This window comes from Artemia sp. Qi Xiang Cuo, chromosome 13 (genome assembly GCF_049724085.1).
Source record: "Artemia sp. Qi Xiang Cuo chromosome 13, ASM4972408v1, whole genome shotgun sequence".
In the NCBI taxonomy this organism is placed as follows: domain Eukaryota; kingdom Metazoa; phylum Arthropoda; class Branchiopoda; order Anostraca; family Artemiidae; genus Artemia; species Artemia sp. Qi Xiang Cuo.
The window spans coordinates 36605988-36631988 of NC_142806.1; the positions used below are offsets into that span (position 1 = coordinate 36605988).

Here is a 26001-nt window from a genome sequence, read left to right on the forward strand (position 1 = left end):
ATTTTTAACCACTACCTGAGGGCAGGTAAAAACAGAAAACTAGTTAGTACCAATGTTAAAAATGGTAAAATTAAATGGAAGTTGAATAACACAAAAATTCAAAAATGAGGAACGAGGAAAACTGTTAAGGAAAAGGTCTAAATATTGCTGTGCTCTACATCTATCAGTAAAGTGAAGTCAGATTTGAATGTGATTTTTGCCAATTTATTTGGACATATGAGTTTCGAAGATGAAGTTTAAAGGATTATTAGGAAGCTTTGGAGCAACTGCCATTTTGGTTGTGCTGTGTTTAGTTTGTGATGCTGGTAAGGTATTTGTTTACTTTCAATGGATATCACCCAATTATCTTGGAAAATTATTACCTGTATCACACTGTAGCCTATTCATGTTGTCTTTTAAAAACTATTAGGCTAGCCAACATTAATGGCTCTAAATTTTTTGTAAATAGCCTAGGCTTAATGAATTTACGGTAAAATTTTCGCAGTTCATATTATTGACTTATGAATAAAGTGAACATACCACTCGATGCCCTCTTTTGTGCTCTTTACCAATATAATAATCACAGTTGGCCTAACTTACAACTGGGATAGGCTAGACTAAATTTAGAACAAAACCATTGATATGGCTTAAAATTCTACTCAAATAACAGGAGCTGCATTTTCAAAACTAAAACCAGATTAAAAGAAACTAAGGTAAAATTCTACTTTAGCTACTTTTGACTATCTTGGAAAGGGGTTAGGTTAAGAAAATGAAACTTTCAGGGATGGGTCTACAGGCTAAAGCATGTCCCAGGAAGATATTCTGAAGTACCCACCCCCACTCCTTCTCTCTCTAGAGGGTCCTGACCTTTGATGACCTTTATAAATATGTGAGTTATAGAAGTGAAAACTTGCAAAATAGATCTTCCGCTTAAATGAAGTACAACAAAAATATTTTCAGCTTCACAACTTTGCTCAATCCCAATTTATATGGTTTTAAAGATATGCAAATACATTTCCTAAATTTTTGAAATAAACTATTTATATGGCTTAAAATTCTGCTCAAGTAACTTGAAAGTGCATTTTCAGAGCTAAAGCCAGAGAAAAAGAAACTGATAACTGAAAATTAATGTAAAATGTTGTTTTGTCAAAATTTCAATGGGTATAGACCTGTCATTTAGGCAAAATTTCAGGACCCTCTAGAGGGAGAAGGAGTGGAGGTAGGTACTTCAAAATACCTTTCCTGGACATAATTTAGCCTGTAGACCCATCCCTGAAAGTTTCCTTTTTCCTAACCTAACCCTATTCCAAGATAGCCAAAAGTAGCTAAAGTAGAATTTTACCGAAACTAAAAAATAAAAATTAAGGTCTAATGTTGTTTTGTGAAAATTCCAAAAGGTAGCCTACCTGTCAAGCAGGCAAATTTCTAAGACTTCGAATTCGAAATCAGAAGAGTGTCAACATAGTAGCTTGGTAATAGCCTACCTTCCTAAAGTATGTTTTGGTTCTGGGTTAACTTTTCCTGTAGGTCTTGGTCTGTTAAGCCTTTCCATTTTGTTCTAGGCCTATTTGATATGTTCTAAATAAAAATGCATTTCCACAGAATTTTTCAAACATTTGGCCTAGGCTACATGAACCTACATAGAAGGAGTGGAGATGTCAGACTGAAAAAACCCGTGTAGCATTGGTGTCAATTCACAGAAATATAGGGGAGACGAAAAATTTTTTCAAAATAAGGGGGGCGCTTTTTCAATTTTTCCAATCAAAATAAAAAAAAAATTTTTCAATGAAAATACTGAAAAATGTATTCTCAAAATGTAGGGGGGAATGTCCCCCCCCCGTTTATTGACTTCCCTGGTGTGCAACCTTATATCTGAAGGTTTGATTCTCCAAGACCCAGCTCATAGTTTTTCTATGTTCATATGCATTTAGTACCCTGTAGTTTGGGAAAAGCTAGAGGTGGGTTCTTGAAAATACCTCCTGTAGCCCTAACTCAGGCTGTAGATCAATTCTTGAAAGTTTCACCTATCTACCTCTACCTCAACAAGGTAAAAATGCTAGCTTAGAAATTAGTTAGGTGAATAGAACTATCAGGAAGAGATACAGAGCCTAGCCTAAATTATCCTGTAGGAAGATCTATCTACATCCATCCCTTTACCCTCTAAGGTGCAATGAGTTTTGATGAAAATAGCAAAAAGCCCCTCATTGTCGAAAAATGTTATGTGTCATCAACTTTCTAAGATAATAAAAAACCCATAAATTAGCTTGTGGGGAATATGCACCAAGATTCCTCCTGAGAAGGAAATACTAGGCCGGTACTTATGTCTTATAGCCACCACACTCAAAAAGTGAAGTTAGGTTAATCCTAATGAAATATACCTAAATATTATGAAAATATAATACTTTAGTTACAAAATTATGGAAACTACAACAGAGAATTATGGTAATGAGGCCGCCCAGAACGCACTATATTAAATGGCATTTAAATGGTTTCTAACCTAACCCAAATACCAACTCTATATATATAAAATATTAATTAAATTATACCTACATTATAGTTTATCTCTCTCACGCTAAGCTGATTATCACCGAGTACATACTGAAAAACATAAATAAACCGGTTTTACTCCGACCAAGAGCTTGAGTGTGGTGGCTATAAAACGTAGGTACCACTAGTCCTATAATACAAAGGAGTTACACCATTCAATTCCCAAATCCACACTTTTTCCAAATATAATGGGAAGATAAATATAACTGTCATAATTGCGGCCCATCCTCTTACTGGGGCCAGATATAACCCTAAATAACTGAATGTTTATGTATTGTATTTCTTTGGTACAACAATAATCTTATCTCTGTTAAACCCGCTCCATGGCACACGTAATTATTGTGAACAATTAACAGAAAAAAAATCCGAAAAAAAAGTTTTTTAAAGGAAAGTAAAGAGCCACATTTAACTTGAGACCAGCAGAAATAAAGTTTTGTACTAATTCAAACTCAACATGACCAGAGATTACTATCAAAGAATGGAACCCAAAACGTATTGAAATTTAAATAAATGATCATACCAAATATAAGGATAACGGATACTGATATAGATAAATAAATAAACCTTAAAACAATTAAAAATTAAATTGAATATTCAAGTCAAACTAAAAGAAATTTATTACAAATAGGAGTTTGGCTACTACCCTCTTCCCCCTCCCCTAACCGTAAAACTTATAAAATCTGTTGTGCAATTTGCGTTTAATTGAAAACTATATATTTGGAACCTAGTGCTTTAATTTTTCAGAAAATCAACGAAAAATAAAAATGAATTACTGTAGCTTATGATCAAAATAAACTGAATACTTAATATATAATAAAATTAATACCTAGAAATCTTAGCAATTCAAGATTTTATTTTACTAGATTTTTTTCAGTGTTATAAATATAAAAAAAATGTTAATAGTGTAATGGTTTTGCGCAGGTAGTCGCAGGAGCAGTCGTACTTGCATTCACAGTAGCAGTGGGCCCTGAAAGTTGCAAGTTAATATACTTACCCGCTCCTAAAATAATACAGTCATACTTTTTGATAACCTGGATGCACAAAGTGTCTTTTGATCTAGTTCAATATACCCCTCAACATCCCCGAAATTTGACCTCAATATCCTTGGCCTTTTCGGACACACCCAGGATAAAAAAAATCCGACTTTCCTTATGATAAATAATGCATACGAAAAATAAGCAAATTTTATAATTTACATTCCTTGCCCTCGGGGTTCTGGGGGTATGGCATCCCCGAAAGCTTAATTGTTAGGAATTTTGATTATTTTGAACAAAATGGTCATTTCCAAATTTCTGTTAGTGTTGAGGAGGGGGTATTTTAAAAGGGAGAGGGGCTGTTTCAACTCCGATCACTTTCAACATTCCTCTCAACATGCTCTGAAAATTTCAACTTTTTACTTTCAGCTGTTCTTTAGATATTGCTGATACGCCTTTTTAACGACCATCCTGCATATAATATATTTTGATTTTATTCGACACCCCTCTCAACATTTCCTGTAAGTTTCACCTTAAAACCCGAACCTTTTTGGAGACCCAGAATTAAACATGTTCAGTTTTCCCAATAAAAACCCTTAAATACATACAAAGGGCAGCTTGCATAACTTTCAGTCCTTACCCTAGGGGCTGTGGAGGTTCTATCAATCCCGGAGGCGTAGTTATTTGACCTTCGAACCATTTTGAACAAAATGCCTATCTCTAGATTTTGCTTGGGTGTCTTTGGGGTAAAAAAGGTGTGGGAGGGGGGTGGTTGCCCTCGGATCCCTTTTAACTCTTAGAAAGGGCATTCGAACTTTTAATTTCTGATCAAATGAACCCTTTCCAGAGTTTATACGACAACCCTTTCTATATGAAGCGGCTCTGGAAAAAAAATAAATAAAAAGAATAATTGAAGCCTTATGACTCTTTAATATAGGCAACATTAGAGCGTTGATTCTGATTAGAACGATTGGATAAGTATATTATTTTGAAACGGTCAAAAAACATGGGTTAAAATGGAAGGAACCATCCAAATGTAGTTTATAGAAACTTTTCAAGCACTTAAACGTAAGAATTTTGTCATTATAATGTCTTCTTATAAAGTTTTGTATCTAGCCTAGGGCCCTATACCGTAGTCCCATTAGGAGAGGAGCGTGTGTGGTGTGTGACGGTAGGGACCATTATATTTTGGAAAGAATATTAAGCGTGGAATAGAAAAGTACGTGGAATATTATTGATGTCGCCTTCATAGAAAAATCTTGGTGCATAATTACCAAAAAAAACTTAACATAACTTCTGCAGGGTTTAGAAAAATTGTCTAGTTATTATTATCAATTCGAAATAACTTTTTGATCCACTGCTGGGATAACAAAGAATTGTGCCACTATTTGATTGTGATATGATATACCAATATGATATGTAATTAAAAGGTTACCTATAATTCACTCAAGATATTTCTTTTCGATTAAACAAAAATTTGTTATTAAAAGTCTGACCTGTGACCATTGTCAATATATCAACAAGTAAGCATCATTCCCAAAATTAAAATTTGCAATGTAACAGAAAGTGACCGTCTACTGTGCTTTTCAGGTAATTTGGTTACTGAGTAGGCTACTATTTTTATTCCAAGACGATGATAGACATGGTGTGACTGTAAATTGTGGGTGACACCAAGAAAAATTGGGTGACTTTTTAGGGCCGGAATGAACCGATTTTTCTTAAAATATCTATTAACTCAATAATTTTCTTCAAGTTCAAAGAGCTTGGAATTTGGAATCATTACATATTTTTGCGTTTTTTTCTGAAAGGTCAAGTAAATATTGACAGATCAAAAATAACCAATGGCTTAAAGAACACTATTTTAGTAGTGATTGTAAAACAAAATAAAACGATTTGTCAAAAGCAATACAAATTTTAAATGGACTTACTACTTGCCAGGGCAGTTGCAATGGATTTTACAACTGATATTTATTTAACTTGTAGTTTCAATACTTTGCACTTTTGAATGGCTCTTTATAATCTTTCTATATTTGTCTATTTTAATCTTTTAATCAAAAGTAAGTTTATTAATGTTTGAGGAGATATTTATGCATAGAGTCAATCCATCATCCTGTCTATTTCTCATGACTCAATCCCGCTTTTTCAAATTCTTATTAAACCTAATAAAGAAAAAAAAAGAATTAAAAACAAAAATAAAGCATAGCAAATACAAACTTGGACAAAAACGATAAAAGAAATGGTGAATCTGCATTGAATACAGATTTTGTGGCTAATGTTTTATTTTTATAACTGTATTATATATATATATATATATATATATATATATATATATATATATATATATATATATATATATATATATATATATATATATATATATATATATATATATATGTATATGTGTGTGTGTGTGTGTGTGTGTGTAAACAATTGAGTTGTTCTCAGTAAACATGATATATCCACAGCAAAGGGTTTGAACTGTGTGCAGTGTTCGAGTTTAGAAGATATCAGATGTTCTGAAAGAGCCAATCATGGTGAACTGCAAGCGCTTCCATGTTACGGTGTACCAAACGCCCAGTATTGTATTAAAATGACTGGAGTCTTTGACGGTAAATTTATGTGTTTGTTTGCACGTTTTGTGTCATACTTTTTTTTGTTTCTGTTTGCATACAACAAAAATTGGATACTGTTTTCGTTTACTGTAAATTCACTGAAGTAGACACAATTTCATGCAGTGTTCTCGGAAAATTAATAAGGGGGAGATATGCCAATGCCATATTTCGTTTGCTGTTCAACAGCAGAGTTGGACTAACTGCCGAAGCTAAAAGTATCTGTCAAACTGAATGTACCTTGATCTGGTAAATTGCAGCCGCAGTAATTCAACGAGCCCTGGATGTTATTTCAATTTTGGGGATATTAAGTTAAGCAATATTCTGAGTGCAGTCTCACAAGCCGGACCAATTAATACGCTCCTAAAATCCCTGAGATTTAGTTAAAAAGACACCTCTTTTGAGCCAGCTTTTCTCATGATATACAATACAAAATATAAATTGTATTTTTTGTGGTTAAAACTTTAAGTAAAACTAAAATAAATAATTCCGTAAAACTATTCCCTTCAAACGATTCGTTTCATATGGCGGAGCAGAGCTGTTAATGGGCTTTACAAATTACTTGAAACAGAGATACAACAAACTGACTATATATTTATTGGCATGGATGTTTGTACCTGGCGTGTTTGTTAGAATTTTTCGATTATGTTTACTTGGATCTGAAAACTGCCAAAATAAAATAGACTTGCTTATTCATTGTATCGAGAGAAAAAAAAATTGATAAAAAATATGGTATCCAAAATTTTGCTATATGCTTGCTATTATGCTAAATGGGTATTTCAAAGAAACGAGTATGCTGATCATGTCGTACCAAATGTGTCAAGGTTGTCAAATGCTTAATTTATCTTTTTGTCGGTTTTGACCTCATGGTAATCCAAAAAGTTACGAAGTGGGTAAATCATCTTAAAAGAGAGTCACTCTTTTGTTTTCAGGACCTTGACTGTATAACGTCCAAATTTTGGCTAAAACGGAAGCTTTAGCCGAAAAAGGCCGGACCTGCTAAAGGTCTTTTGCTCCAAAAGATTTTTTTCCAAAACTATTTTTTTTTTTTTTTTTTTTTTTTTGAAAAAAAAATGACTAATGTCAAACCAAAACGTCCTGCTTGGAAAACTGAACTAGGGATATGGGGGATCTGTAAGAAATAACAATTGCTGATAGCATTAATAATATTGCTTCATAAGATCAAGCTCGTTTCTTTGAAATGTATCTCAGCGTTTATATGAACTTTCTTCGCACTACAAGCCTAAGAGTTTCTTTCTTTATGTTTCACTGCACTGTAAATAAAATGCACTCAATTTCAGTGCAAGGTCTCAAATGTTACCAGTGTAATTCTCTTGATGACTATGACTGTGGTGAAAAATTTGACCCAAAGGTCTCGAAAATTCAGCCGAAAGAATGCAAAGCTCCCAACGCACAGTATTGTATTAAGTCCACAGGAATTTTTGAGGGTTAGTATATACCATCCTTATTAAAGTAATATGCTTTCTTTTATGTGTTTAAGTTTTTTTTTATCAGGCATCTTTTGAAAATAAAGCCTTACATTTTCATCAGACCAACTATATCTGGAATGACACAGGGAAGTGTAATACGGTTTAATGATAATATTTTAATGTAAGTTTCTTTTATATTTTTGTTGGTTTCTCTGAGGACGGCCCTTGGATATAGGATCGAAATATTCATTTAAAGTTTGCATTCCAGTGTCCTATCGAAAAAAGTGACTTTTTTAAACTTTTCAACAAATATTCAATGTATTTTCAGTTCCGTAATTCTTTTTACCAGCAAATAAAAGATATGTCCATGGGTTCAAGTTCAATCATTTTATTATTAACATATACATGTATATAATTGACATAGGCCCATGGGGAGACAAGCTCGAAAAACTAGGCCTAGACAAAGATACAATAAAAAATTACGCTACAATACAAAGATAATTACGACGGCAAAGATACAATAATATGAATGTAGTACCTAGCCCAGGATCCAAATATAAATATAAATAAAAAAAAAAATCAATATTATTAAATATAAAATCATACTAAAAGATAGCCGAGAGGCCCAAATTTACCTAGAACAACAATCCAAAGAAATAACTAATTTATATTAAATTAACGCTTAATTAAAACTGATCATGAACCGAATAAAATTTAAGATTCCTTTTTATTAAATGGATAGAAGAAAATTTATCAACAAAATCCTTGTGAGCATCCCAGCACCGTGCTATTGACACGAACGGGGCGAATTTAGATCTCTCAGTACTATACTTGTCAATGTAGATACTCTTTTTTTTGTCGCGTGTCATAATATAACGATGTAAATCTTTTGATTGGGAGAACAAACTTGGATTAAGGTAATATGGCGGTAATTTCTTAATGTCATAATTAAATTTGAAAATAATTGCTCTAAAAGTAAGTTGTTGAAAAACTGGAAGTATATCTAAATAAGTATTCTATATAAAGATACTGTAGAAGACTTCTTTGGAAGTGCAATAGGTGATGAGATAAAAAGTTTGAGGATTCTTACTGCTTTATTTTGTAAAATCTGTATTGGTTTAATATGACTTTTAAATGTAGATAAATATACTAGAGAACAATAATTAATATTAGACTAAATCAGAGCAAAATAAATGCTTCGCAAAGCAGAGTAGGGCAAATAATGCTTCAATCTTTACATTAAACAAACATACCTTGAAATCTTTAAGTGCATATTTTTAATGTGTATTTTAAAATATAATCTTTAATCAATCACAAGTCCAAGGTACTTTATCACTTTCACCCGAGATATTGATAATAGATACTCTGAAGAAGTAACCCGGGTACTACGAGGGCATATATTTGACTTCCTGCCATAAATTATGAAATTAGTTTTTGATAAATTCAAAGCAATAAAATTTACAGAACACCATTCAAGAACATTAGAAAATGCAGTATCAAGTTTTGCCTCCAACTCCTCGTCATTCCTCTCAGACATTGAAACTGCCCTATCATCAGCAAAATGTGTGGTGAGACATGGGATTGCCAAAGCGCGGTGAAAATCATTTATATAAACTAGAAAAAGCAGAGAGTGCACCTTAATAGAGGGTGCACCTCTATTAAGTTTACTGGCGAGTATATGTAGAACACCTTGAAAATTGGGCTTTAGATTTTTATTTTTTGAGACACGTCTACTGGGGATGTTACACATATAATGTAATATCACTCTGGAATTATGGAAAGATGAACTTGGTGGTTTTTTAGACCACCTTAATACATATGATAGAAATTTAAAGTTCACTCTAGAAATTGAAAATGCAAATAAAATACCATTTCTAGATGTGTGAATTATTCGCAGAGTGACAAATTAAATTTTATTGTTTACAGAAAGCCCACAAAAACAATAGATATCTTTATTTATAAAAATAATTACCCCCCCCCCCCTCCTCCACAAGTTAAAAGAGATGCTATAGTTTCTCTCGTGGATCGTGTCTTAAACACTTGCTCTGAGCCTTATGTCAAAACAGAATTAAATTTTATCAGAGATATACTTTTTGAAAGTGGTTATCCCATCCCTTTAGTTATTAATACAGTTAGTCGTAGGATAAAAAGAGTATCTTAAAACCAAGGATCCTTTATCATATGAAAATCGTATTAAACCTTTAGATATAATCTACCTTCTGCACCTTCCAAAAATTACTACGAATTAAAAAAAAAAGTTTGCACACAAAATAAAACGTATGTAGTCTTTACTAGTTCATAAGTTCATAAGTTTATTAATCCACATTCTTAAACAAATAAAAAAAAATAAACAACACGTTCACGCTGGAGAAAACCTATGAAGGTTTGCGATCGTGCGGAAGTCCACGTAACTACTTAACTGTTAACTCAACTACTTACATAAACCTCAACTACTTAATTAAAAATATTATAAATAAACCAAAAAAAGATAAACTATAACCTATATATATATATATATATATAAAAAATAACAAAAAAATAAAAAAGATATATAGAAAAATAAATAAATAACTGAATTAAAAATAACAATAGATAAATAAAATATAAAAGAAATATAATAATAACAAATCCAGTCTCCATCACTCAATATACTCAACTCCCTCTCCCTTCCCCCACCCTGCCCTTCCAACCTTACCTTAGCTCCTACCCACCCTTAACTTAACAGCCTACCCTTACCTCTCCAGCTCCTCTTCCTCCCCTACCCAACCTACCAGCCATAATAAAATTTAACAAATTCCCCCCCCCCCCAAAAAAAAAAATTCATAATTTAAAAAATTATGAATCTCCTAAACTGTGGTAAAGATAAAGCCCCAGTTACTCACCAGTAGTAATGCATCTATATATTTCAAGACTAGTTGTATAAACGACCAAAACCTCTATATTATGGGCGTATAAAGCGACCAAACACGTTATATTATGGTCCTATAATGCAACCAAGCAATCAGACAGGTTTTTTAGGTTCATTACCTCAAACTAAAGAGATTTCCTTGGTATAATATGTTCAAAAGTGTAATAGATTTGACGCCTACAAGCCTGAAGCATTGGTATGTGTGCAGTTTCACCGATACTTGCCTTGCCACGGGCAGTCATCTATTGATACAGACGTTACAAGACTTGTCAGACAGGTTTTTCTAGGTTCAATATCCAGAACTAAGGACCTTCATATAGTGTATTCAAAGGTTTAATAGTCTTTTTTGTAGAAATATTGGTTTCACCCGGAGGCCATATAATCATGTTTTTTCGTACTTGTCAAACAGATTAAAAATCTGTGGCTTATAGGCATCAGGGCTTTCGTCAGTGTCGTTTAAATTATTAGCGGTATCACAGCTAACTCTATTTACGAAAAGGTATTATATTTACGTAACTCTGCTCTGAACAGGCTTAATTGGTGATTGTATAATAGGGGTGAAACAGAGCTCGGTAACATTTTTAATTGGATTGTAAGAAGCTGGTAAAGAGGATTAAACTGATTACCAGTTAAGGTAACTAACTCAATTTGCGAAAAAAGGTATTCCATTGGCATAACTCTGCTATGAATGATCTTAATTGGTGATTGAATAATAGGGGTGAACCAGAGCTCGATAACATTTTTAGTTGGATTGTATGAAAGTGGTAAAAAAGGGATAAACTGCTTACCAGTCAAGGTAATCCCGAAGGGGTTGCTAACTCATAGGCAATTTATTATAAATTTGGAATACCGTTGACATCGTTGGCATCAATCTACGGAAACGATTAACGATGAATAGATGACCTTGTGACTTGACCTAGCTTTACTTCTCGGATGTCTTCTGTATAATACACAAGTAACATTTGAACAGTGTTGTCAATATGAAATATGCTCTAACATTGTAGTGTACGAAAATGTCTATACTAATAGTGATGTAGATGCCAAGAAAAGAATTTTAATATAAAATTCAGAACAATCTTTAGAAATCCTTAGAAATCAACTAGTGAGATGATTATAGGTTTGAAGCATGAAGGACCGCAACCATCAATGACCCTATCCACCAAGGACCTGGCCCTCCAAAGGTCTCCAATCTCCAAGGGACCCCCCTCCCTCCAACTTTTCGGGGGCCCTCATCCCCCTATTTTTTCACACTTTTTTTGAATTTTTTTTTACCTTTTTTATTATTTTTTGAACATGATATATTTTTTTATTTTTTTACATGTCTTCGAATAAGATTGAGCATACTTAAAACATAAGAACTTCACATTTAATATTTTCCAAATTCAAAATGAGAATGATATAGATACTTTAGTCTTGACTTTTACTATTAGAAAAATAATGTTTGTAGTAGCACTTTTTTTGGACTGATTTTTTTTTGGATTTCGAAATTATTCAACATTTTTTAAAGTAACCTATCTTAGAATGACATAAAACATTAATTAATAATATTTGATTTCTTGATAAAGTTGGGTTATATTTTTCGGAAATAAAAACATCAACGTTCGAGCTACATCTGATTTTATTAATAATATTTGATTTTTTTTTAAAGTTGGGTTTTAGTTTTCAGAAATAAGAACATCCACGTTTAAAATACGTCTGTTTTTTTCATAATTTTTGATTTTATAATAAAGTTGGGTTTTAGTTTCCAGAAATAGGAACATCCACGTTTAAAGCATATCTGTTTTATTAATAAAATTTGATTTTATTTTAAATAAAGTTGGGTTTTAGTTTTCAAAAATAAGAACATCCACGTTTAAAATACATTTGATTATATTAATATCATTTGATTTTTCAATAAAGTTAGGTTTTGGTTCTCGGAAGTAAGAGCATCCACGTTTAAAATACATCTGATTTTATTAATACTATTTGATTTTCTGTTATTTTATTAACAATATTTGATTTTTGAATAAAGTTGGGTTTTATTTTTCAGAAATAAGAACATCCATGTTTAAAATACATCTGATTGTATTTTTAATATTTGATTTTCTGTGATTTTATTAATAATATTTGATTTCTGAATAAATTTGGGTCTAAGTTTTCAGAAATAAGAACATCCACCTTTAAATACAACTAATTTTATCAAAAATATTTGATTTTCTAATAAAGTTGGAATTTTAGTTTTCAGAAATAAGAACATCCACGTTTAGAATACATCTGATTCTATTAATAATATTTGATTATATTAAATAAAGTTGTGTTTTCGTTTTCAGAAATAAGAACATCCACGTTTAAATACATCTGATTTCATCAATAAATATTTGATTTTTTTTAATAAAGTTGGGTTTTAGTTATCAGAAATAAGAACATCCACGTTTAAAGCATATCTGTTTTTTTAATAATTTTTTTTAATAAAGGTGGGTATTAGTTTTCAAAAATAAGAACATCCACGTTAAAAATACATTTGATTATATTAATATCATTTGATTTTTCAATAAAGTTAGGTTTTAGTTCTCGGAAGTAAGGGCATCCACGTTTAAAATACATCTGATTATTAATAATGTTTGATTTTTTAATAAAGATAGGTTTTAGTTTTCAGAAATTTGAACATCCACCTTTAACGTACATCTGATTTATTAATAATATTTGATATTTTAAAAAAGTTGGGTTCTAGTTTTCGAAGTAGGAACATCCACGTTTAAATTAAATCTGTTTTTTAAAATGAAATTGGATCTTTTTTTAATAAAGTTGGTTTTAGTTTTGAAAAACAAGAACATTGACGTTTAAAATACATTTGATTTTATTAATTTTATTTGATTTTGCAACAAACTTAGGTTTTAGTTCTCGGAAGCAAGAGCAGTCACGTTTAAAATACACCTGATTTTATTAATAATATCTGATTTTTTAATAAAGTTGGGTTTTAGTTTTCAGAAATATGAACATGCACGTTTAAAATACATCTGATTTTATTGATAATATAAGATTTTTTATATAGATTTGGGTTTTAGTTTTCAGAAATATGAACACCCACCCTTAAATTCAACTGATTTTATTAATAATATTTTTTTACTGAAGTAGGGTTTTAGTTTTCAGAAATAAGAACATCCATGTTTAAAGTAAATCTGATTTTATTAATAATATTTGATTTTATAATGAAGTTGGGCTTTAGTTTTCAGAAATAAGAACATCCATGTTTAAAATACATCTGATTTTATTAACAATATTTGATTATTTTTTTAAATAAAGTCGGGTTTTAGTTTTCAGTAATAAGAACATCCAGGTTTAAAATACATCTGATTTTAATAATAATATTTGATTATAAACTTTGGATTTTAGCTTTCAGAAATAAGAACATCCACGTTTAAAATACATCTGATTGTATCAATAATGTTTGATTTTCTGTGGTTTTATTAATAATATTTGATTTTTGAATAAAGTTGGGTTATAGTTTTCAGAAAAAAGAACATCCATGGTTAAAATACATCTGATTTGATTAATAATATTTGATTTTTGAATAAAGTTGGGTTTTAGTCATTAGAAATAATAACATCCCCATTTAAATACCTCTGATTTTATCAATAATATTTAATTTTTTTAAATATTGTTGGGTTTTAGTGTTCAGAAACAAAAACATCCACGTTTAAAATACATCTGATTTTACTAATAATGTCTAGTTTTATTAATAATATTTGATTTTTTAATAAAGTTGGGTTTTATTTTTCAGAAATAAGAACATCCACGGTTAATGCATATGTTTTTTTTAATAAAATTTGATTTTTTTAATAAAATTTGGTTTTCGTTTTCAAAAATAAGAACATCCACGTTTAAAATACATTTGATTTTATTAATAATATTTGATTTTTCAATAAAGTTAGGTTTTAGTTCTCGGAAGTAAGAGCATCCACGTTTAAAGTATATCTGATTCTATTAATAATATTTGATTTTTGAATAAATTTGGGTTTTAGTTTTCAAGAAAAAGAACATTAACCTTTAAAACACATCTGATTTTATTAATAATATTTAAATTTTTTAATAAATTTGGGTTTTACTTTTGAGATATAAGAACATCCATGTTTTATATAAATCTGATTTAATTAATTATATTAATTTTTTTAATAAAGTTGGGTTTTAGTTTTAAGAAATAAAAATATCCACGTTTAAAATACATTTGATTTTATTAATAATATTTGATTTTTTAAAAATGAAATTGGTTCTTAGTTTTCAGAAATATGAACATCCATCTTTAAAATATATTTGATTTTATTAATAATATTCGATTTCTTTAAATAAAGTTTTCGTTTTCAGAAATATGAACATCCACCTTTAAAATACATCTGATTATATTAATAATATTTGATTTTTTTAATAAAGTTGGGTTTTAGTTTTCAGAAATATGGGTATCCACGTTTAAAATACATCTGATTTTATTAATAACATTTGATTTTATAATAAAGTTAGGTCTTAGTTTGAAGAAATACTAATAAATTGAGGTTTTAGTTTTCAGATATAAGAACATTTATGCATACCCTAATTCTACACTATACTTTACAAAAGACATTATTATATCATTTCCATCATTGGGCTATCATATCATCACTAGATCAGGTTACATTAAGTCAACTGTTTTTAAGTTAGATTCATTTAGGTTATGTTACAATAGACAATTCGAGTACCTGCAGTCAAATAGCTTCATTCGTATTTAAAAAAGTAAAGATACTGACACATTTTCATTACCACATCTTCTGCCCTCTTATCACCTATAGTTATAGATGGCAGCACACCAACTGAAGCACTGGGACCTAGTGAGAGAGACATGCAAAAAGTTAGGTTCATTTAGGTTCACTTATCGGGGTGCCAAAGAAAATGTTATTAATAAAATCAAATGTATTTTAAAGGTGGATGTTCATATTTCTGAAAACTAAGACCTAACTTTATTAAAAAAAAATCAAATACTGTTAATAAAATCAAATGTATTTTAAACGTGGATATTTTTATTTCTGAAAACTAAAACCCAACTCTATTAAAAAACCAAATATTATTAATAAAATCATATGTATTTTAAACGTGGATGTTTTTATTGCTAAAAACTAAAACCCAACTTAATTTAAAAAAATTCAAATATTATTAATGAAATCAGATACATTTAAAACGTGGATGTTCTTATTTCTGAAAACTAAAACCCAACTTTATTAGAAAATCAAATATTATTAATAAAATCAGATGTTTTTTAAAGGTGATTGTTCTTTTTTCTGAAAACTAAAACCCAAATTTATTAAAAAATCACATATTTTTAGTAAAACCATAAAAAATCCTATATTATCAGTAAAATCGGATGTATTTTAAACGTGGATGTTCATATTTCAAAAAGCTAAAACCCAACTTTATTAAAAAATCAAATATTATTAATAAAATCAGATGTACTTTAAACGTGGATGCTCTTACTGCCGGGAACTAAAACCTAACTTTATTGAAAAATCAAATATTATTAAATCAAATGTATTTTAAACATGGATGTTCTTTTTTTGAAAACTAAAACCCAACTTTATGTAAAAATATCAAATTTTATTAAAGAAAACATATATGCTTTAAACGTGGATGTTGTTATTTCTGAAAAATAAAACCCAACTTCATTAAAAAATCAAATATTATTAATAGAATCAAATATTATTAATTAAATCAGATGTACTTTAAACATAGATGTTTTTATTTCTGAAAACTAAAACCCAAGTTTATTTTTAAAAAATCCAGTATTATTGATAAAATCAGAGGTATTTAAATGTGGATGTTATTATTTCTGAAAACTACAACCCAACTTTATTCAAAAATCAAATATTACTAATAAAATCAGATGTATTTTAAACGTTGATGTTTTTATATCTTAAAACTAAAATCCAACATTATTTAAAAAAAATTAAATACTATTAATAATATCAGATGTATTTTAAACATTGATGTTTTTATTTCAAAAAAAAACTTTATTTGAAACTCTAATATTATTAATAAAATCAGATCCATTTTAAACTTGGTTGTTTTTTTTCTGAAAACTAAAACCCAAACTATTAAAAAAATCCAATATTACTAATAAAACTATAAAAAATCATATATTATCAATAAAATAAGATGTATTTTAAACGTGGATTTTCAAATTTCTGAAAACTAAAAATCAACTGTATTAAAAAATCAAATATTATTAACAAAATCAGATGTATTTTAAACGTTGATGCTCTTACTTCCGAGAACTAAAACCTAACTTTATTGAAAAATCAAATGATATTAATAAAATCAAATTTATTTTAAACGTGGATGTTCTTATTTTTGAAAACTAAAACCCAGCTTTATTAAAAATAAATCATATTTTATTTTAAAAAATATCTGATAAAATCAGATGTATTTAAACGTGGATGTTCTTATTTCTGAAAACTAAAACCGCACTTTATTAAAAAATCAAATATTATTAATAAAATCTGATGTATTTTAAACGTGGATGTTCTTATTTCTGAAAACTATAACCATTTCAGAATCAAACACTATAACCATTTCAGAATCAAATATTTTAATAAAATCACAGAAAATCAAATATTATTAATACCAAAAATCAAATATTATTAATACCGTCTGATATATTTTAAACGTGGATGTTCTTATTTCTGAGAACTAAAACCCAGATTTTATAAAATCAAATATTATTAATAAAATCAGATTTAATTTAAACATGGATGTTCTTATTTCTGAAAACTAAAACCCTACTTCAGTAAAAAAATCGAAAAATATGATTAATAAAATCAGTTGTATTTAAAGGTGGATGTTCTTATTTCTGAAAACTAAAACCTAAATCATCTATTAATAAAATCGATTAAAACATGATGCTATTTAACTAAAACCCTCAGAATGTATATTTAAAACGGTGGATGTTCGTATTTCTGAAAACTAAAACCTAACTTTATTAAAAAATGAAATATTATTAATAAAATCAGATGTATTTTAAACGTGAATGCTCTTATTTCCGAGAACTAAAACCTAACTTTATTGACAAATCAAGTAATATTAATAAAATCAAATGTATTTTGAACTTGAATGTCCTTATTTTTGAAAACCAAAACCCAACTTTTTGAAAAAAATCAAATTTTATTTAAAAAACAGATATAATTTAAACGTGGATGTTCCTATTTCTGATAACTAAAACCCAACTTTATTAAAATATCAAATATTATTAATAACATCAGATTTACTTTAAAGGTGGATGTTCATATTTCTGAAAACTAAAACCCAACTTTATTAAAGAATCAAATATCATTAATAAAATCAGATTTATTTTAAACGTGGATGCTCTTACTTCCGAGAACTAAAACCTAACTTTATTTAAAAATCAAATGCTATTAATATAATCAAATGTATTTTAAACGTGGATGTTTCTTTTGAAAACTAAAACCCAACTTAATTAAAAAAATCATATTTTACTTAAAAAACAGATATGCTTTAAACGTGGATGTTCCTATTTCTGAAAAATAAAACCCAACTTTATAAAATATCAAATATTATTAATAAAATCAGATGTACTTTAAACGTGGATGTTCTTATTTCCAACTTGATTTTTAAAAAATCAAATATTATGGATAAAATCAGATGTATTTAAACGTGGATGTTCTTATTTCTGAAAACTAAAACCCAACTTGATTAAAAAAATCAAAAATTATTAATAAAACCACATGTATTTTAAACGTATATGTTCTTATTTCTGAAAACTATATCCCAACTTCATTCAAAAATTAAATATTAATAATAAAATCACAGAAAATCAAATATTATTAATACAATCAGATGTACTGTAAATGTGGATGTTCTTATTTCTGAAAAATAAAACCCAACTTTATTAAAAATCGAATATTGTTAATAAAATTAGATTTATTTTAAGCGTGGATGTTCTTACTTCTGAAAACTAAAAACCCAACTCTATTAAGATAAATCAAATATTATTAATAAAATCAGATGTATTTTAAACGTGGATGTTCCTATTTCTGAAAACTAAAACCCAACTTTATTTAAAAAAATCAAATATTATTAATAAAATCAGATGTATTTTAAATGTGGATGTTCTTATTTCTGAAAGAGAAAATCCCAACTTTATTAGAAAATCAAATATTAGTAATAAAATCAGATGTATTTTAAACGTGGATGTTCTTGTTTTGAAAACTAAAACCCAACTTTATCCAAAAATCAAATATTATTAATAAAATCACAGAAAATCAAATATTATTAATAAAATCACAGAAAATCAAATATTATTAATACAATAACAGAAAATCACATATTACTATTACAATTAAATGTATCTTAAACAGGAGCTTTCATTTTTCCGAAAATTAAAACACAACTCTATAAATAATCAAATATTATCGATAAAATAAGATGTTTTTTAAACGTGGATGTTCTTATTTCTGAGAACCAAAACCTAACTTTATTAAAAAATCAAATGATATTAATATAATCAAGTGTATTTTAAACGTGGATGTTCTTATTATTGAAAACTAAAACCCAACTTTATTAAAATATCAAATATTATATATAAAATCAGATGTATTTAAATGTGGATGTTCTTCTTTCTGAAAACTAAAATCCATTTTTATTATAAAATCAAAATTTATTAAAAAAATCAGATGTATTTTAAACGGTGATTTTCTTATTTCTGAAAACTAATACCCAACTTTATTCAAAAATCAAATATTATTAATAAAATCAGATTTACTTTAAACTTGGATGTTCTTATTTCCGAAAACTAAAACCCAACTTTATTAAACATCAAATGTTATTAATAAAATCAGGTGTATTTTAAACGTTGATGTTTTTATTTCCGAAAACTATAACCCAACTTTATTAAAAAATCAAATAGTATTAATGTATGTTTTATGTCATTCTAAGATACGTAAAAAAAGCTGAATAATTTCGAAGTCGAAAAAAAATTCAATCCAAAAAAAATTTGCTACTACAAACATTATTTTTCTAATAGTAAAAGTCACGACTAAAATATCTATACCATTCTCCTTTTGAATTTGGAAAATATTAAATGTGAATTTCTTATGCTTTAAGTGTTTTTTTCTCATTCGAAGACATGTAAAAAAAGTTGAAAAAATATATCATGTTTGAAAAATAAGTAAATAAGCTAAAAAAACTTCAAAAAAAGTATGAAACAAATGGGGGATTGGGGCCCCAAAAAATTTGGAGCGAGGGGGCCCCTTGGAGTTTGGGGATCGGGGATCTTTGGAGATTGAGATCCTTGGTGGTTAGGGCCATTGATGATTGCGGTCATTTATGCTTCAAACCTATAATCATCTCACTAGTTGATTTCTAAGGATTTCTAAAGATTGTTCTGAATTTCTTTATTAATATTCTTTTCTTGGCATCTACATAACTATTAGTATCAACTTTTTAGTATACTACAATGTTAAGAGTATATTTCATATTGACAACACTGTTCAAATGGTACTTGTGTATTATAAAGAACACATCTGGGAAGTAAAGCTAGGCAAGTCACAAGGTCATCTTGTCATCGTTAATCGTTTCCGTAGATTAATGCCAACGATGTTATTGCAAATTTATAATAAATTGCCTATGAGTTAGGAACCCCTTCGGGATTACCTTGAGTGGTAAGCAGTTTAACCCTTTCTTACCATCTTGATACAATCCAATTAAAAATGTTACCGAGCTTTGTTTCACCCCTATTATTCAATCACCAATTAAGATCATTCATTGCAGAGTTATTTTAATGGAATATCTTTTTTCGCAAATTGAGTTAGTTACCTTAACTCATAAGCAGTTTAACCCTTTTTACCACCTTCATACAATCCAATTAAAAATGTTATCGAGCTCTGTTCCACGAAAATAGAATACCTTTTCACAAATTGAGTTAGCTATAATACCGCTAATAATTTAAACGACACTGACGAAAACCCTGATGCCTATAAGCCACAGATTTTTAATCTGTTTGACAAGTACGAAAAAACATGATTATATGGCCTCCGGGTGAAACCAGTATTTTTACAAAAAGACTATTAAACCTTTAAATATGCTATATGAAGGTCCTTAGTTTTGGTTATTGAACCTAGAAAAACATGTCTGACAAGTCTTGTTCCGTCTGTATCAATAGATGACTGCCCGTGGCAAGGCAAGTATCGGTGAAACTGCACACATACCAATGCCTCAGGCTTGTAGGTGTCAAATCTATTACACTTTTGACCATATTACACCAAGGAAATATCTTTTAAAAACCTGTCTGATTGCTTGGTCGCGTTATAGGACCATAATATAACATATTTGCTTGCTTTATACGTCCATAATATAGAGGATTTGGTTGTTTTATGCAACTAGTCGTGAAATATATAAATACATTACAACTCTCGCCAAAGAGGGGTTTGTCAAAAAACATGTGACTGCGGTAAATGATATGTGGGTAGAACCTTTCAAGGTGGGAAAAACCCCTGTAACAGTATAAAACGCCTGCAACAGCATAACTATGGCTTTAAATTCTAACAGTGTTCATAATTCTTTTGATTCAATTCTAAAGAGCCATATTTTTGAAAACCTCAGCCACGTTATACTTTTTGAAAATACCTCCCTCAGTAGCAATGGTTTGGAAATTAAACAAGTTATACGCGAGGCAATTGAAATTAAACTTAAGCAAAATAATAATATTTCTTTAAATATGAATTGGGGAGAGTAGTCACTCAATGCTTTATACACAAATTTAATTAAAAATGACTTAATAAATTATACTGAAAAAACAATAGCCAATATAGATGAACCAGTTACAAGAAGACCTTTTAGCTAAGTTGCTAAATAGGCAAGGTTAGCGTTGATAGTATGTTCTTAATTTGCACCTCAATGAATTGTCTCTTTTCGTATGGTTTCGTCGTCAGTCCTGGTTGAACTTCGTTGAAGTAATGATTTTGGGACAGTTTTATCCCAGGAATCATCACTGTAACAGGAAACTGTAAATAGGAAACGCTTCATCGAAGTCATATTCAACTAGCATGGTTAGATAGTTGCACAAAATCCGTTCATTGTTGAATTAATTCCAAAAGTATTTGAGCTTTCTAAAGTGATTTTCTGTTCTGCTATGGATTGTCTACAAAACCTTTTACTTAGGAACAAATATGTTTATAATGGGGAAATGATTAAGTGATTAGTGATTTAGACTTTGATTAATTGCTTTAGACTTTATTCAAAGCTGTAAGAAAAGCAGATAGAGAGAATTTTCAATTCTTTTTATGAGTTACACGTCTTCTATATCAATTACAGTGTTCACATTATGCTACTCAAAGCTTAACTTGATCCTTCTCTTTTTTGAATTTTACTGTAGCTGCTCGAAATCTTGAAAACTTTACAGTTCGTTACCATGAACTGTTTGAAAATTACATCCAAGGCGAATCTGAATTGAATTATTTCCCCCCATAACGTAGCTGGGAAGTTTAAACCATCCATTCTTGATTCCCGTATTTTGTCAGGTGCATTGTAGTAGTTACTTCGTAGGCGGCTTTAGCATAACGATTTTTTTTCATTCATTAGATCTAGCATTAAACTTTTAGCGAACTTATGTTCAGTAAAATGATTTGTTACCTTTTTCCCGCATAATAATATCTGTTTTAAACGCAAGCTAAAAAATTCAAAAATAAAGCTAAATGTAATGTTTGAAAGCAATGAAAAGCTGAATCCAAAGATTAAGTTTTTAGAGCCTGATCTATGACAGAGGTTGAACAGTTCGATTGACTTTGCTAAATTTTTTTTACCATGCTTAACAAATTACCTGTATTAACTGTAATCAGGATATGCCGAAAAGCCTTTGTGTTCTTTTTTGTTTTGTTTTTACGAGACTTACAAAAGAGAAAATCAATATTTGTTTTCATTTGCTTTTGTATCATTCAATATATTATTCATTATATTTTCTTTGAAAAGCTCAAAAATTTTGTTTTAAAAGGGAATTTACTTGTTACTTTGTATAGCCTTGAAAAGACTACCGTTGCTTGTATAAATTATAACTAATTCCTGTTATCTTTTAGGCCAGCTTGGAACAAAAAGATTCTGCTCAGATCGCTATCTACATAACTTCTGTGACTATATAAGAAGGCCCGGTAAGTAGTGTTTGAAAAAAAAAGACACTGGTTGACAATAAGGTACCTTAAAAATAATTTTGCGAGCCTCAGGGTCGGCTGACCGTCTCAAAGACAAAGGGTCCATTAGTGAATTCTCCGAGGGGACTAGCTGTCATCAAAAGCTTTCGAGAATTTGTTGTTTGGCTGTGAAATTTGACTAAAAATACAGTGAAATTTACTTTCCTTTTGTCAGCGAGTTTGTAACTCAAAGTGGATTGCACCACAAGGAACTCCCAACCTGGCCTAATGACTCAAATTATAATTCTTTTGAGATTATTTTTAGCGTTCTCTGACCAGGCATGGTGGAACATTTTTAGGGACTCCCTTTCCTGAGCTTTAAAAAGAAAATTCTGCTCCATTTAACTAAAAAAAAAACAATTACACTTTCTTCTAATGTAAGTTTCATTAGAATTGAACATCTCTATCTCTAGTGCAAAAGTGGGAAGTTAAATGATTTTTCTAAGATTTCGGGAAAGTAAGTCTCAGCTTTTTAGTCTTGTGTAGTTTAGTCGGATCTCTTATCCAAGCTCTTCAAGGTATGGTAAGACCGCCCCACTAATTCTAAATAATATCACCACATAAACTAAAAAAGCTAATAATGGACAAAATAGTGGTAGCTCTTTAAGGTAGCTCTCAATACCTTAGCGCTAAGCATATTTTGCAACTACAACTTTTGCAAGCAACTACAACACTAAGCATATTTTGTTTTGTTAGGGTGGGGGTTAGAAGGAAAGAAAAACAACTCCAAATTGCTGAACATCATATAAAGAGGAAAGTTGGCTCAACAGATGAAAGCTGGCAATATACTATGGTAGTTTACCTTGATACAATAATTTGACAAGTAATAGAGTGGTAGCAGAGATAATCAAACTATAAAATGTACAGCAGAGTCGAAATCTAATTGGTGGATTGAAAAGTGGCCTTGTTGTTGCTATACAATTACACGACAGAGTGAATATTTCTGATGATACCTAGCCAGTGATGAAGTATAAAAATGTAGCGACAAGAAAAGTTTTTTTTTTTTTTTTTATTTATTTTTTTTTTTTTTTGTGAAGATAAATACTCTGCTGACAACAACCATAGTGCTACTGGATTATCATTACTGTAAATACCCTGTAAAATCCATATTTTTTGGTGTGTGGTGCACCAAAAGAAGGTGGATCAAGGGTAACAGACCGTCCAAAATAGGAAGTATAGACGGGTCTGACGGTATAACCCTAAGGGGAGAGGGGTGATATCATACTAATAACTCATCATATTAAGCGACTTGCTTCCCAAGAAAAAAAACTCCAGTGGCTCTATAATAAAAGTTTCCACTTAAAACCAGTAGGTACTTCCCCTTTCAAAAGCTATAGTCAGTGTTTGGCTCTGCTAATTAATAATTTCTGTACTAATTTATAGTCTTACTAATTTATTCTTTAGTATAAATGTCCCGTCCTGATTTTTTGCGTTTCTAGCGTACAGAGACGTCTGGAGCAAGCTCCTAGAGGTTGATTTTTGCCGTAGTAAAAGAAAAGACCGCTTTTCCTTTCTCTTCAATTAAAATCTCACATGTCACCGAAATGACGTGTAAATGTCTCATCATTTTTTTTGCATACAGTCACATCTGGGGGATGCTTCTACGGGTTGATTTTCACCATAGTAAATATTTTGCATATTTTGCAGGCGGTTGATCTGAGCTATAAAAAGTACTTCTCAAAGAACTGCTTGCTCATATTGTAGGAAGAAGGCAACCTATACCCTTCTCAGTAATGAGCTTGATACAGGAGGCATGGAAAAGTAGAATAAAGCTATCGAGCAGATGTTTGTAGCATTGCACGATATTTACCAGATTTTTAGGACAAAAATTATCTCACTGATTCCCTACTACCCACCTGATAATAGATTATTTTAGGAATGGTTGAAATGACTTTTTTAAGATACACTAAAATAGTACTCATTTGCTCAAAAAAAAAGAAAAATGCCCTCATACAACATATGTACTGAGCCTTATAGCCTATAGGGCTAAAAGGTCAATTGAATAATGTACATGGAATCAATATATAATTGGAAGTAAAGTAAACATAATAATCATTCTAAGAAACAATAAAGAAAAAGGATATATAATAAAGTATGCTATAAAATCTAGTGTGTCAATTGAATTCACTTGACTTTTGCTGATGCATTTTCAATCTAAGCCTCTGTAATGTAAATCATCAGCCCGATTTTACGTAAATGTTTAATTTCAGGTGATGGCCGAGAATACAGATCGTGCATTTATACATGCCAAGGTGAAGCATGCAACGGGTCCTCTGGAATGGCACTGAGCTTAGCAACTTTAGTTGGCGCATTTCTCCTGATTGGCTCTTTAAGACAATAGTCTAACAATTTTAATTGTGCTGTGAAAGAAGATCTTTGCACTTTCTGAAATAAATTCCCCACTTCAAGGGCAGTACCTCGTTTAATTATATAGATATCTTTTTAATAAAAACATTTTTTCTATTAATATGGCTTTCAATATCGATACAATATTTAAACCTGTTCTCTCTCCCCTGTACCGTCAAACCTCCAAAAACTCACTCATTCCGCTAAAGTTTGTATCTAGAACATCAAATCATCTGCTTAGTCTAAGCCTAGGGGAGTTATACCTTTCAGTTTTTTTTTTGTCCCCTAGCCTTTTCTGTGTCCCTCAGGACAAACTTTATCCAAATAGGCCTTATGCACTGAACGAGTATAATGCATTACCCTTCTTACCTCCTGATTCCACGTCAAACCAACATTACAGAAAGAAATTTGACAATTGAGTACAATAATATGGAACAAGAAAACATTATATTTGTTTGATTTGTTTACCTATATTTGTTTAATAAACTCTGATTTGTGCCTATCCTGAAAGCGTTTTATAGAGCATCAAGTACAGCCAGTTGGTAATAACAAGTCCTTGTTTACAAAATGCCTGTCGAAGCGTTTGAGATGAAAATTGTTATTATATACAGCAAATGCGAATAGATAAATCCTTACATTCTCAAATCATTGATAGTTTTTATTCAGTTTAAGCTTTGATCTTGTTCTTTCCTTTCATTTTAAAACTCTGTTATAAACTTAATATCTATTGCTTTTCATATCACATTCAGGATTACCTAACATGAAATGGGCTACCTCAATCCTCAGCTCTTTGTGCCAAATTTAACTTTAATGTAACAGTGCTTCGAGAATAGGGGGAAATAGAATTATGAGGAATACTTCGGCCAGTACTCTGATATACATTAACAACGTTTCCTGTTAAAAGAAAACTTATTGGAAAAACAGGCTAAATCCAAGCTGCAGACTGACCAAGATAAAGAACGAACTAAGCTCTGGCTCCATGCAAAACAATATAAGTCCTGAATCGACAGA

General features: G+C 30.0%; 1 protein-coding gene across 1 annotated transcript; it reads left to right on the forward strand.

Moving 5' to 3' along the window:
* On the forward strand, positions 1-25492 carry LOC148945239 (UPAR/Ly6 domain-containing protein bou-like). The gene is made up of 5 exons (XM_089098548.1): positions 1-305; positions 5966-6109; positions 7411-7557; positions 22534-22605; positions 24855-25492. Exons 1-5 carry the CDS (start codon positions 230-232, stop codon positions 24983-24985), a joined length of 570 nt encoding a protein of 189 aa, XP_088954674.1. The 5' UTR covers positions 1-229; the 3' UTR covers positions 24986-25492.
* The last annotated feature ends 509 nt before the right edge of the window (positions 25493-26001 follow it).